This window comes from Oncorhynchus clarkii, chromosome 31 (assembly GCF_045791955.1).
Source record: "Oncorhynchus clarkii lewisi isolate Uvic-CL-2024 chromosome 31, UVic_Ocla_1.0, whole genome shotgun sequence".
NCBI classification, from domain to species: Eukaryota; Metazoa; Chordata; class Actinopteri; order Salmoniformes; family Salmonidae; genus Oncorhynchus; species Oncorhynchus clarkii.
The window spans coordinates 33,327,980-33,341,599 of NC_092177.1; the positions used below are offsets into that span (position 1 = coordinate 33,327,980).

The 13,620-nt window shown below is 39.2% G+C and overlaps 1 protein-coding gene across 1 annotated transcript in view; it reads left to right on the top strand.

Annotated features, from left to right (window-relative positions):
* LOC139391110 (complexin-1-like) overlaps window positions 1-12,577 on the top strand; it is a 39,206-nt gene extending 26,629 nt beyond the window's left edge. The window contains exons 3-4 of the mRNA XM_071138637.1: window positions 5,446-5,624; window positions 8,536-12,577. Of these exons, the coding sequence (XP_070994738.1) occupies window positions 5,446-5,624; window positions 8,536-8,733 (377 nt within the window). The 3' untranslated portion in view covers window positions 8,734-12,577. The remainder of the gene's footprint in view (window positions 1-5,445; window positions 5,625-8,535) is intronic.
* The last annotated feature ends 1,043 nt before the right edge of the window (window positions 12,578-13,620 follow it).

Here is a 13,620-nt window from a genome sequence, read left to right on the forward strand (position 1 = left end):
TGCAGATCATCAATAATATAGAGGCAGGCAGGGCTGAGAAATCATGTTTTTTCCATTTTTCTGGTTTATTACCACAGCCATAGGCCAGGAAAGGGCCATCATGTGTGAAATAAATTCGAATTACAGCATTGCACACACAGATATGAGAATACCATGACAAAATAATGTATTTAGAGTGAAATTTGACTGAGAACTTGTTGCTGTGTGAAACATTGGCATGCGTATTTATTTTGAGGCAGACAGGCCTCAAACAGTCAGTAGAAAATACTGTGTGTGCGAGTTGGAAACATCTCCCCAGGCTACTGGCAACCATGGAGAGAGTTCACTCAAATGATTGGTTCCACGCACACTAGAGGGAAACTACTGACAGTGGCTCCTACTGTACCTTGTAGAGACATTCAAGAAATTGTTTAGACTTTTGCTTATTCTGACCTTGAGTGAAAATATTAGTTAGTGTAAAATAATATGTCCCCTTAATTCTCCAATTCTTTTTTGTCCTTTGTAGAATAAAGTCACTGCAATGAGTCTACTCTTCAGTAGAGCTTATCACGGCCTTGCCTGTCATGTGTTCTCCCAAAGTAATAATTTTGTACAGCTGCAAATTAATGACATTACAAGGGTTTTGTAGAAAGGTACATTAAATAGTTGTATTGTCTTTTTCAGCTTGGTATTCAGCTAGCTTCCGCATGGTCTACATTTAAAGACACAATATCTCACATGATGATGTGCAAGTAGAGATACTGGAGTCTTATATCTCCCTCTCTAACTTTAAGCATCAGCTGTCTGAGTATCTTACCTATCACTGTACCTGTACATAACCAATCTGTAAATAGCACACCCGACTACCTCATCCCCATATTTTTATTCACCCTCTTGCTCTCTTGCACCCCAGTATCTCTACTTGCACATCAATCACTCCAGTATTAATGCTAAATTGTAATTATTTGCACACACTGCACATAGATTTTTCAATTTTTCTTTTTTGTTGTGTTATTGACTGTACGTTTGTTTATGTGTAACTCTGTGTTGTTGCTTCTGTCGCACTGCTATGCTTTATCTTGGCCAGGTCGCGGTTGTAAATGAGAACTTGTTCTCAACTGGCCTACCTGGTTAACCTCTTGGATCTCTGGGGGCGCTATTTCATTTTTGGATAAAAAACGTTCCCGTTTTAAGCGCGATATTTTGTCACGAAAAGATGCTCGACTATGCATATTCTTGACCGTTTTGGAAAGAAAACACTCTGAAGTTTCAGAATCTGCAAAGATTTTGTCTGTAAGTACCCCAGAACTCATTCTACAGGCGAAACCAAGATGATGCATCACCCAGGAATTAGCAGAATTTCTGAAGCTCTGTTTTCCATTGTCTCCTTATATGGCTGTGATTGCGCAAGGAATGAGCCTACACTTTCTGTCGTTCGCCCAAGGTCTTAGCAGCATTGTGACGTATTTGTAGGCATATCATTGGAAGATTGACCATAAGAGACTACATTTTCCAAGTGTCCGCCTGGTGTCCTGCGTCGAATTCGGTGCGCAATTGCCAGCTGCTTCCACTTTACCATTTGATTCAGGGGAGAAAGCATGTGTCCAAGAACGATGTATCAATGAAGAGATATGTGAAAAACACCTTGATGATTGATTCTAAACAACGTTTGCCATGTTTTCAGTCGATATTATGGAGTTAATTTGGAAAAAAGTTCGCGTTTTGAGGACTGAATTTTCGGGTTTTTTTTGGTAGCCAAATGTGACGTATAAAACGGAGCTATTTCTAATACACAAAGAATCTTTTTGGAAAAACTGAGCATCTGCTATCCAACTGAGAGTATCCTCATTGAAAACATCAGAAGTTCTTCAAAGGTAAATGATTTTATTTGAAGGCTTTTATGTTTTTGTTGAAATGTTGCGTGCTGGATGCTAACGCTAATGCTAACGCTAAATCCTTTGTTTGCTAGCTACTGTTACACAAATTATTGTTTTCCTATGGTTGAGAAGCATATTTTGAAAATCTGAGATGACAGTTTTGTTTACAAAAGGCTAAGCTTGCGAGATGGCATATTTATTTCATTTCATTTGCGATTTTCATGAATAGTTAACGTTGCGTTATGGTAATGAGCTTGAGTCTGTATTCCTGATACCGGATCCGGTATGGGGAGTTCCAAGAGGTTAAATAAAGATGAAATAAAAAATAAAATAAAATATATAACATCACATCCCACTCATAATACAATTAATATAGTGGAAGATAGACCATCATTGTAACTGGAAGTGGCACAAGATTACAATATTATAGGTGGGGGAGGGGGATTGTGCAATTTTAAACCGTATACAAATCTACTGTACGTTGTCTCCAATACTAAGGAGTGAAACTTCATTCCATTCCCCTATATTTCACCCCTTTGTGTTACGTATCGTAAACATGGGTGTTCAATGGCGCATTATAAGACATCCACTGTTAAGACTGTTAACCTTTCTAGGGCAGGCGTTCCGCTAGCGGAACCCCTCTCGACAACATTCCACTGAAAAGGCAGTGCGCGAAATTCAAAAATAAACTTTCACACATTAACAAGTCCAATACAGCTAATGAAAGATAAACATCTTGTTAATCTACCCATCATGTCCGATTTCAAAAATGCTTTACAGCGAAAGCACAACATTATGTTAGGTCATAGCCAAGTCGAAAAAACACACAGACATTTTTCCAGCCAAAGATAGGAGTCAAAAAAAGCAGAAATATAGATCAAATGAATCACTAACCTTTGATGATCTTCATCAGATGACACTCATAGGACATCATGTTACACAATACGTGTATGTTTTGTTCGATAATGTGCATATTTATATCCAAAAATCTCAGTTTACATTGGCGCCTTACGTGCAGTAATGTGTTGATTCCAAAACATCCTGTGATTTTGCAGAAATACTCATAATAAACATTGATAAAAGATGCAAGTGTTATTCACAGAATTAAAGATATACTTCTCCTTAATGCAACCGCTTAATGCCATTTTTTTTACGGAAAAAGCATAATCTGAGAACGGCGCTCAGAACCCAAACCAGACAGAGGAATGTCCGCCATTTTGGAGTCAACAAAGTTAGAAACAACACCATAAATATTCACTTACCTTTGATGATCTTCATCAGAAGGCACTCCCAGGAATTCCAGTTCGACAATAAATGACTGATTTGTTCCGTAAAGTTCTATAATTTATGTCCAAATAGCCACTTGTTGTTAGCGTGTTTAGCCTAGTAATCCATCTTCATGAGGCGCAGGCACTTCGTCCAGACAAAAACTCAAAAACTTCCGTTACAGTCCTTTAGAAACATGTCAAACGATGTATGGAATCAATCTTAGGATGTGTTTAACATAAAACATCAATAATGTTCCAACCGGAGAATTCCTTTGTCTTCAGAAAAGCACTGGAACGAGAGGTAACTCTGTCGGGATCGCGCGTCATGAGACCAAGGCACTCTGCCAGACCACTGACTCAAAGAGGTCTCATGAGCCCCTCCTTTATAGTAGAATCCTCATTCAAGTTTCTAAATACCGTTGACATCTAGTGGAAGCCATAGGACGTACAACTTTATCCATATCTCAATGTGTATTCGGTAGGCCAAGCTTTGAAAAACTACAAACCTCAGATGTCCCACTTCCTGGGTTTTCACCTGCCATATGAGTTATGTTATACTCACAGATATCATTCAAGCAGTTTTAGAAACTTCAGAGTGTTTTCTATCCAATACTAATAATAATATGCATATATTAGCATCTGGGACAGAGTAGGAGGCAGTTCACTCTGGGCACGCTATTCATCCAAAAGTGAAAATGCTGCCCCCTATCCCAAAAGATTTTTAAGACTGACCCTTTGTGAGATGTCAACATATCCTAGCCCTAGCCGTTTGTTTGCTATGCTAACTCGCTAATGTAACACCAAACAGAAATGCGATAATTAATTAGCGGCCCTCTTGTCAGGACGAGGTATTGCAGCTTTGCCTAACTCCCACTTGCCAGTATCAGAATGCAAAGTGGAGAGTAGCCAGCGACCCCCAAGGTCATGGCGGGCAATCGCTCATCAATTTCGGGTGGAGACCAGATGGCCGTGTGTTCGGCTTCCTCCTCTGGAGAGCTGGATGCAGCCTGGCTTGTTGGAACTTTGCACAGATTGGATCAAGACAGAGGGGCAAATGCTGAAAGAGTAAGCCTTTTGGACGGGAAAGGCTCATAAAGGATGGGCTGTGGTGGAGCCATCTCCACCGCATCCCTATCCGCCATCAGGTTGGCCCAGAACTCATTAAAATCAATTTCCAGCGAGTCGGGCCTGAGCGGTGTGGTGTGTCAGGGAGTCTGACTATCCATGGGCAGCTGGGAGAGAGAGAGAGAGCACTGGCATGCCTCCAGCTGTTGGGGGAGAGGAGGTGAAGCTTCCGGACTGAATACACAATGTCTCATTCATCGACATGCTCTGTGTCAGACCTCATTGTGAGGGGAATGCATATTGGAGCAGCCCTCAGCAGTCTGACTCTATACAGGGCTTAATCTCTCTCTAAATGTAGGATGGGGGCTTTTACAAGTTTAAAAGTTATGTAGACATTCTCTAATCCATTATTCATGGGAATGTTTAGCTGAAGTATGATGTTGTCTTGATTTTAGGTAAATACACAAGCATCCTTCTCAGAGACATTGGAAAGGAACAAAAATAGATTTAGTTTCGTAGGCTAAGCACACTGCTGGATTATGATGGGTACTTTTTCTTTTTAACGTTGGGAAAACTTGTGCACGGCCCAGATGTGATCTATATGACTCTGCCTGGCCCCACTATCGAATACTTCAGCCAAAACTCTGCATGGAGTAAACCACTAGATGTTAATGAACTCCTCTCCATTTATAATAACCATCTGCATATGTCTCATAATTTCTGAACGAGTTATTGTCATCACATTCTCTTTTCCTCCCCAATATGTCGACATATGAAAATGTCCATCTGCGTGGTCAATGCAGAGCTTGTATAAGCAAATCATCTCTGAGGGAAGTCCTATTCAATTGGTTTTTGGCAACTCTGTCCAGCCTCTTTTCACTGAATAAAAGTGAGCCAATGAATCACCCAAGAGCTATTTCTCCATAATAAAATTCAGTTGTCTATCATATCTAAGAAGCCATGCCAGGGGTCGAGGATGTGTTTCTATTACTGTATCTTCTTATAATCTGCCACATCCAAATCCTACCATAGAACTCCAAACCATAAAAAATCCCTTTCCTCTCGGGTCTTGACCCACTGTTCAGTTGGAACATTTGTGCGTGGCTCAGCCTCTGACAGAGATAGTCATGGCCAAAGAAACCAACACAAAGCCCATCAAAAGGAAGAGGAGATTATTTTTTATTGGGTTCACGTTCAAGCTGGTCACTTCTTGTTTCCTCTGTTGTTTCTTCCCCCACTTTCATCCACCTCTAAAGGAGCCACCAAAGACATGGGGAAAATGTTGGGTGGTGAAGAGGCTGAGAAGGACCCTGATGCAGAGAAAAAGGAGGAGGAAAGACAAGAGGCACTTCGACAACAGGAGGAGGAGAGGAAGGCAAAATATGCAAAAATGGAATCGGAGAGAGAAAACGTCCGACAGGGCATCAGGGATAAGGTAAAAATGTCATCACGTTGAACATTGAATCTTATGCAAATAGCTTCAACCCCGTTGCACGGATCATACTCACATGTGATTGCCTTCCGATGCAAAACTCATGCATGCATTATCATAATGTAAAGCCGCTGTGTGTGTGTGTGTGTTTATGTGTGTGTCTGACTGTCCATCTGTCTGTGCAGCACCAAACAATGCACTATGCTTGTCAAATTCCTATTTGATCATTACTTCTCACTGTCATCCAATGTTGAGAGTATGGCAGCTTGGTTCAGTGGTGGTGTCTTTTGAACCTGGTAGGAGAAGCTTGACTTGATATAACCTCAAAGAAACTTACTTTAGTGTTGGAAAATCCTGAGGGCCCTCGTTTTGGAAAAAGACAGAAATTACAGGGCAGCTTCAGCACACGTTGGAAACCGAAGACTGTGGAAGACTTCACTGAAACTGACACAGTTTTTTGTGTGACCCTGAATAAGAGAGAGAGCAGGAATAAGAGTCCAACACAAGGGAGCTAAAGCAGTGAAATGGCATCGGCCGTTAAAACCACAATGTTAACAGACTTCGTTTTCTGAGGAATGTACCTTAACTTCCAACATAAAAGATGTGATCAGTCTTTAAACCAGACTTAAAGGTTACCTTGATGTATGGAATCTGTAAATATTACTAAGCATAGAGTAATGTGTGGAATCATCACCCGTTGTGAGATAACCAACTTCCTATTTGATGCCGATCAATTGCTATGCAAAGAGATCATGTTATGCAAAGAGAGAGGGCTAAAGACTTATTGGCGGCACTGGCACCCAGCGGGCCTAATTTACACCAGGATTAAGACTGCATCTCCATGTTCCGCTCCACAACGTGACTGAAATGCACCAACATCTCTGTTGATCTTCTGCAACATGCACAACCACTATTGGCATCAGCAAAAAGCTACGGCTCCTCCAGTAACTTCTGGAAAGCTAGTGCTGCCTATATTGTGTATTGTGTAAAGCAGTGAGGAATTGTCTTTGAAAATCAAGTGAGTGAGCTTATTTCATTATTCAAGCCTCAAAGATGAGAGAACACTTTTTCTAGGAGGCCTAACATGAAAGAATCATGAAAACTGAGCTAATTCATATTGGAAGATAAAATATGATCAGTCTGATGCATTATAATGAATGTCTTACACACTTTTGATGTGTGTAATTATGACAAAAGAAGGCAAAACATGATCATTAGCATTAGCAAAGCCAACACCTCCTTTGGCCACCTTTCCTTCCAGTTCTCTGCTGCCAGTGACTGGAACAAATTGCAAAAATCGCTGAAGCTGGAGACTTACATTTCCCTCACTAACTTTAAACATCAGCTATCTGAGCAGCTAACTGATCGCTGCAGCTGTACATAGTCCATCTGTAAATAGCCCACCCAATCTATCTACCTCATCCCCATATTGTTTTTAATTTACTTTGCTGCTCTTTTGAACACCAGTATCACTACTTACACACCATCATCTGCTCATCTATCACTCCAGTGTGAATCTGCTAAATTGTAATTACTTTGCTACTATGGCCTATTTATTGCCTTACCTCCTCATGCCATTTGCACACACTGTATATAGACTTTATTTTTTTCTATTGTGTTATTGACTGTATGCTTGTTTATTCCATGCTTTATCTTGTCCAGGTCACAGTTATAATGAGAACTTGTTCTCAACTAGCTTACCTGGATAAATAAAGGTGAAATTAAAAATAAATTTTAAAACTATTTCAGTACGCATTAGACAGTACTGAGAGCACTCCGCCGCCTTCCCCCTTTCTTTGAGTCCCCGTTCACAAACCATATTCTCTCTGTGGCTAAACATGACGAGATCCATACTCCTTTAAGATGTTTACTGCCTGAGAATCACATTAATTTATGCTTGGGAGAGTTGCAAAGGGCTCACAGGAGACTAACAACTCATCTTTCGCATCCGTGCCCTAGGATGTTCCATCAGTCAGGCAGTCTACATGTACTCCCCTCCTCAGCATCCGGCAGTAACTCACCAGGAGCTCTCCCTGCCAGTGGTCTACTGTAGAGGCCAAGTCCTTGCTCGCTTAGTGGGAGGCTAACCTGGCTGATCTCAGAGAAAGCACTCCTCTTTTGATCATACTGTGCAGTATAATAGACTCTCTTGTTGTATATCATGGTGATTGATTGGTTAATGGGTTGATTGGTTGATTGATTGGTTAATGGGTTGATTGGTTGATTGGTTAATGGGTTGATTGGTTGATTGATTGGTTAATGGGTTGATTGATTGGTTAATGGGTTGATTGGTTGATTGATTGGTTAATGGGTTGATTGGTTGATTGATTGGTTAATGGGGTGATTGGTTGATTGATTGGTTAATGGGTTGATTGATTGGTTAATGGGGTGATTGGTTAATTGATTGGTTAATGGGTTGATTGGTTGATTGATTGTTGTTTACTGTCCCGCAAGAGGAAATTATTTCCACTTTCCATCATGTGTTTTACACTGCTTGATCAAAGACAAGAAAATGTTGAGATATTTTCTAACAATAATGGGTACAGACAACCATTAAGATATGTTGTCCATTATTTTTTATTCTTTAATTCTTTGAAAGGGGCGGGGCATAAGGTCTTTGTATTACTATGCAAATTGTTGAAGGAGGCAAGGTTGAGTGCCAGACGTCTCAATGCCAAGTGTCTACATTATGTGTAATCCAGGGTAGGCTGAGTGGACTTTCCCTGTAATTCTCTATCATAAAATCTACTATTAATGTATTAGTATGAGTAGTATGTTGTCACGGTGAGGTGCAGAAAACTTCACTGAGACTGAAGAGGGACCCACATTTGATAGAAATGACTAAAGTGCATGTGTGAAGTGAAGTTTACATTTGTTGCCTAAAGCGGCCGCCTTTGTTTGTTTGCTGTTCCAGTACGGCATCAAGAAGAAGGAGGAGAAGGAAGCTGAGGCCCAGGCTGCTTTGGATCAGGCAGCAGAGGGAAGTCTTACCCGCCCCAAGAAGGCCGTCCCAGCCGGCTGTGGTGATGAGGAGGAGGAAGAGGAAAGTATCATGGACACGGTCATGAAATTCCTCCCTGGTCCATTTATGGATATGTTCAATAAAAAGTAACAGCGTTGGTGGTATTAGATTGTTAACCTTCCAACATACATAACCAAGGCCACCACCCCAACCAACCGTTCTTCACCCATACATCCCCGTTTCTAAGAGCCCTGGATTTGACCAGCGCACCATAATATTTGTCCTTAACTTAAAAGATAAATGATCCGATCTATCCATGTGTTACATTGTCTTGTTTGGAAGGAAGACCACTGATTGGTGGAAGACCATGACGTGATGTATGAACCTATGTAACATCTGCATAGATCCAATACCTTAACTTAGAGAGAAATTTGATGCCAGGTTTTCAAGGTGTCCAGGCCTTAGAATGTGATCTGATAAACTATAATCCACAGTTTTTGTTTGTAAATAATAGCCTCTGGATTAAAAATTAATATATGTGAGTACCAGAAAATATATAAAGAGTATAAGCCATAATTTAAACATTTAAGACATTCTCCAAATCAGATAAACATTTGATTACATTTAGCTGTTTTATTCTTGATGATATTGATATATCCATGTAGATTTTATTGGTTCTTCATTGATCATTTTAATACTGTTCTCTGTCCCAAAACATTCATAGGTTTTAATGTTGAAAATGATACTGGTAATTGTAACAATGTTGTAAACCATAAAGAACATGGATCATTCATTCAACAACATATGTTTTTCAAGCATGCCGTTGATAGATTTTGTGGAGTACAGTACATTTACAAATTCCATTACATTTGGTATGATTAAGTGAAATACATTAATAAGGCAATAACTCTGGTTTTCAATTTTGTTTCGATGACACTACTATGTACGGTAGGCTATACATAGACATCCTAACTGTTCTTCCTTGAGATGATAGATGTCCTCGATAAAAATGCTCAACAAAAAAACAATGATATACCTGTGCTTCATATAAACCCATAGTTGTATGTCTTGTTGCTAACTCGATCTGCTTGGCTCATAAACAGTAGGACTTGTGAGAATCAAATCCAGCAAATACAATTGGACGTAGAGGGCTATATGTTCACTATTCTAATTTCCATATCTGTAAATAGATTTACTAGATGTACTTTTAGTTTTCTCAACCACAACTATGTTGTGAACACACTTTATGTGAACAGACAGTGACAATGGTGCAATATATTGTTCGAAATGAAGTTGTCCTGTGTCCGTTGGTTAACTAAAGGGAGTGCAATCCCGAATCAGCAAAGACAGACAATCTTCATTGTTATGTGTTGAGCTTAATACATGTTGTGTGTTTGTGCATAGACACAACGTTGTCTAACTAGTAACGGAGAAGCATATGACTTCAGCCAAGTGGGGAAAGAGGTGGAGGATTTGTTTAATGTAGGGTGTTTTATCGCATTGATAATTTCAACCAGTGCGGGTCATTGTCTCTCAGTGGGATTTGGTTTGCGGTTCTTCCATACCGTGAATTGGTGTTCTAAACTTTACAGAGATTGCAGGACAAGGCCGTTTTTGCTAATAACTTGAGAGGCATGCGTACACCATAGGAAACAGTTGTCCTTCGATATGTTTCTCTATATGTTGTCAATGTTTTCCCCAGAGGTCAATATGTACATTTCCCCAGACGTTTCTGTCATTCAGTTGTACCACAGAACTCTAAATGTTTAAAGTTCTTTCATCCCTTTCCTTCAAATGTCTTAATTGAAAATGAATGAAGCTGTAGTGTACATTCCAAATATTTCAGACATTCCATAGGGCTTGTGCAGGCTTCGTAGGGTCTTGGGCAACAAATATGACAATTTTGTCGTTAGTATGAAGAGAATGGCTTTGATGCTCTTCTGTAATTGTGGGGATTTATTTTCTTGTGTTGAGGTAGATACAACACATGACCAAGTAAATGTCAATAGCTAACTAGCCTGCCATGTACAGAAAAAAAGTTCAACATGTAATCAAAGAGAAATACAAAATGTGCTATAGCAGCTAGCTAACTTATAGAGTGCTGGCTAATAGATAGATTGTTAAGCCTTTATTTTGGCAGTGAACAAGCTAGCTAGCTAGCATTTGTCAATGATGCACAATCCGAGTAACCGTTTGCTTTCAGTGCCATTGTAATTTGCTTACAAACCAATGGATGTTGAGTGTACTAGACAAGTATCAAGCAGTTTACCGATGGCATTTGTGAAACTGCCACTGTTTATATCAGCCCAGCGTTGATGCTAGTTAGATTCAAGATTAGCCTTTAGAAACCTGCCAAGTGTGATTCGGGGGCCTGTAGTAGCTGTGGAATAGAGAAGAAAATCTGCATGATGTAAAACCTAGCTACATAGTATGCTCTCAAAACCTTCATGCCAATTGCCTACAACGTTTGTAGATAGACATATGAAAGACGCAACATTAAGGTCATTTATAGAGCACATTTATTGAACTTCCTGTGATTTTTATGTACTTGTGAACTGCCTTCAGCCTCTAATTTATCAATGTGGTAAAACGTGGCTGATTAACGACCAATACTTGTTGATATTATACAATTATACCACTTCTCTTTATTTGTCATTGGCACATGCATGCATCGACAGCCTTCAATTAATCATTGACATGTTTTTCTTCTATTAAAAACCAAAGAATAGTCTTGTTAGTGATAGACTGTCTCACCAAGTTCATATTTTACATTTCTTTATGTCATGTTTTGTTAATTGAAATTCTCAGGTATTCTAGCGTTTCTTTTGTACCTTTTTACCCATTACATTTTGTAGTGTTCACGTAATGAACAGAAAATGTAGTATTTCATTATTAGCGACCAAGCACATAGCATCTTTCATTTACGAGGATAATGGGCAGATAGCATCTGGTTTGACCCTTGTCCATGAATACAAAGCTACTGGAACTGCCCATCCCGACAAGGTTTTCCAGCAATTTACAGTCTGAAATTCTGTCAAAGTTCCAGATTTCGTTCTTGGAACATGTTGTAGAACATTATTCAATTCCGAAAGTGCTCACCTTTTAACTACAAAATGGCATCACTGCCTTATGGTCATCATCATCTAATTACTCCACATTGCGCAAAAAAAATGGCCACTTATTGACCACTGCCTGAAGAAACAAGTCACATGTCTAATAAAAATGTGTTAGCGATTCTATGGTTGCGTTTACACAGGCAGCCCAATACTATTTTTTTTCTGCTATTTGATCTTTTGACCAATCAAATCAACTCTGAAAAATATCTGATGTGATGAGATCTGATGTGATTGGTTAAAAGACCAATTTGTGGGAAAAAAATATCAGAATTGGTCTGCCTGTTTCGACGGAACCTAATATAAACCATGTCAGATTACTGTTGATCCACTCATTCTCACTTTTTAAGTTAAACCATTCTTTCATTTCAACCCTCAATTAACCATCGATATGATAAAAAACTGCCTGACAAAAATGCCACTTAAAATATTCCTTTGTTGTGACTTGAATGTAACTGTCTGATGTTTCTATCTTCGCATAGTCTTTGACTGTTTATAACTGTGTTGAGAAGATGCTTATTCTGGTGCAGTTTTATGTCTGTATCATTCCTGTTTACGTCCACTGGTGGTTGGTTGTTCTTCGAGAAATCTGTATCTTTTGTATTTTTTGTATTGTAAAATCTTCTCACCCTTCTCACTCTCTCTCTCTCTGTCTCTCGCTCTCTCTCTCTCTCTATCCATCTATTTGTTGACAATTGTATGCATGCTTATGGTGTGAGATGTAGGCAAGGTTGTTAAGATAATTGTTTGTGTCTTCTGTGTCAATAAGCTCCACCTGACAGCCTCGCTGCATGCCATTTCAGGCTGATCTTTTAGTCTCTGTAACATTCCTGCCAAAATGGAATCACCGCACACTCTGAGAATAAAGTGATTTCATATAATTGTTCATTGTCTTGTGTTTCTAATGGTTGACTGTATATCATAATTCTCATCAATAATTCAAAAGCAATGCAGTTATATTATAGGGGAATGAGACATACAATATTTTTTAGGACTGCAGAAGAAAAAAAACCTCAAAAAACCTCAATATGAAATGATTCTCGTCTTATTTGAGTAAAGCATCTACATTACGTTTGCAGACAACAATGTATCACTTGTAACAGTTTTTGTCCATTGCTGATGTTCGTTTTCATCTCAACATGGCTGTTATGCATCTTCACGTTTTCCAAGAAATTTGACATCTATTCAATAAAAGCGAAAGGGCTGTGAACAGAATGTACTGTGTCGTTCAAATGGTGATTGGATCCTGTTTCCAAAAGATTTACCTGGTAATCATGTCGCAGGGAGAATGGAATAGGGAAGTCAATGCCTGCTCCTCTTATAGCAAAGTCTGTCTTATAGCAAAGGGTCTCTGATATGACAAGAAACCCTGTACAGATGTAGGACAGTAATTTGAGCCAGTTTGCTACAGCAGGAAAGTAATCTTGCAGTAACAGGAAATGTGAATTATTATGTGGATTATAATAATTAATGGTTATTTTTTGTAGGTGTTGATAAATTTTTCGTTAGGGTAAATCAAGTCAAAAAAATTCTAAGTGGAAGCCTTTTAAAACTCAAATACAATACAAGTTCACATTTCCTGCTTTGCAGAGTAATCAGATTACGATTCTACATCTGTACATCAAACGAATCCACTAGAAAGATGACGGAAGTATGCCCAGCAAAGGTTATATAAATAAATTATTTTGGGGATTATTTTAAATGCCAAGCATAGGACTCGATGATGGGATATTTTCTAGCGTTTTACCTGACAGGAAGGACAATTAGTCTTATGCAAGCAGCGTTTGGTTCGATTCTTAATGGACCCCCTGGAGATGTCTGCACCCCGGTGTACATTTAATTAGCACAATAAAAATATCCCCATACAAATCTGCCAAGTTTAAACTCGAGATATCAGATTTTTCGCGTTGGATGCGTCTCAACC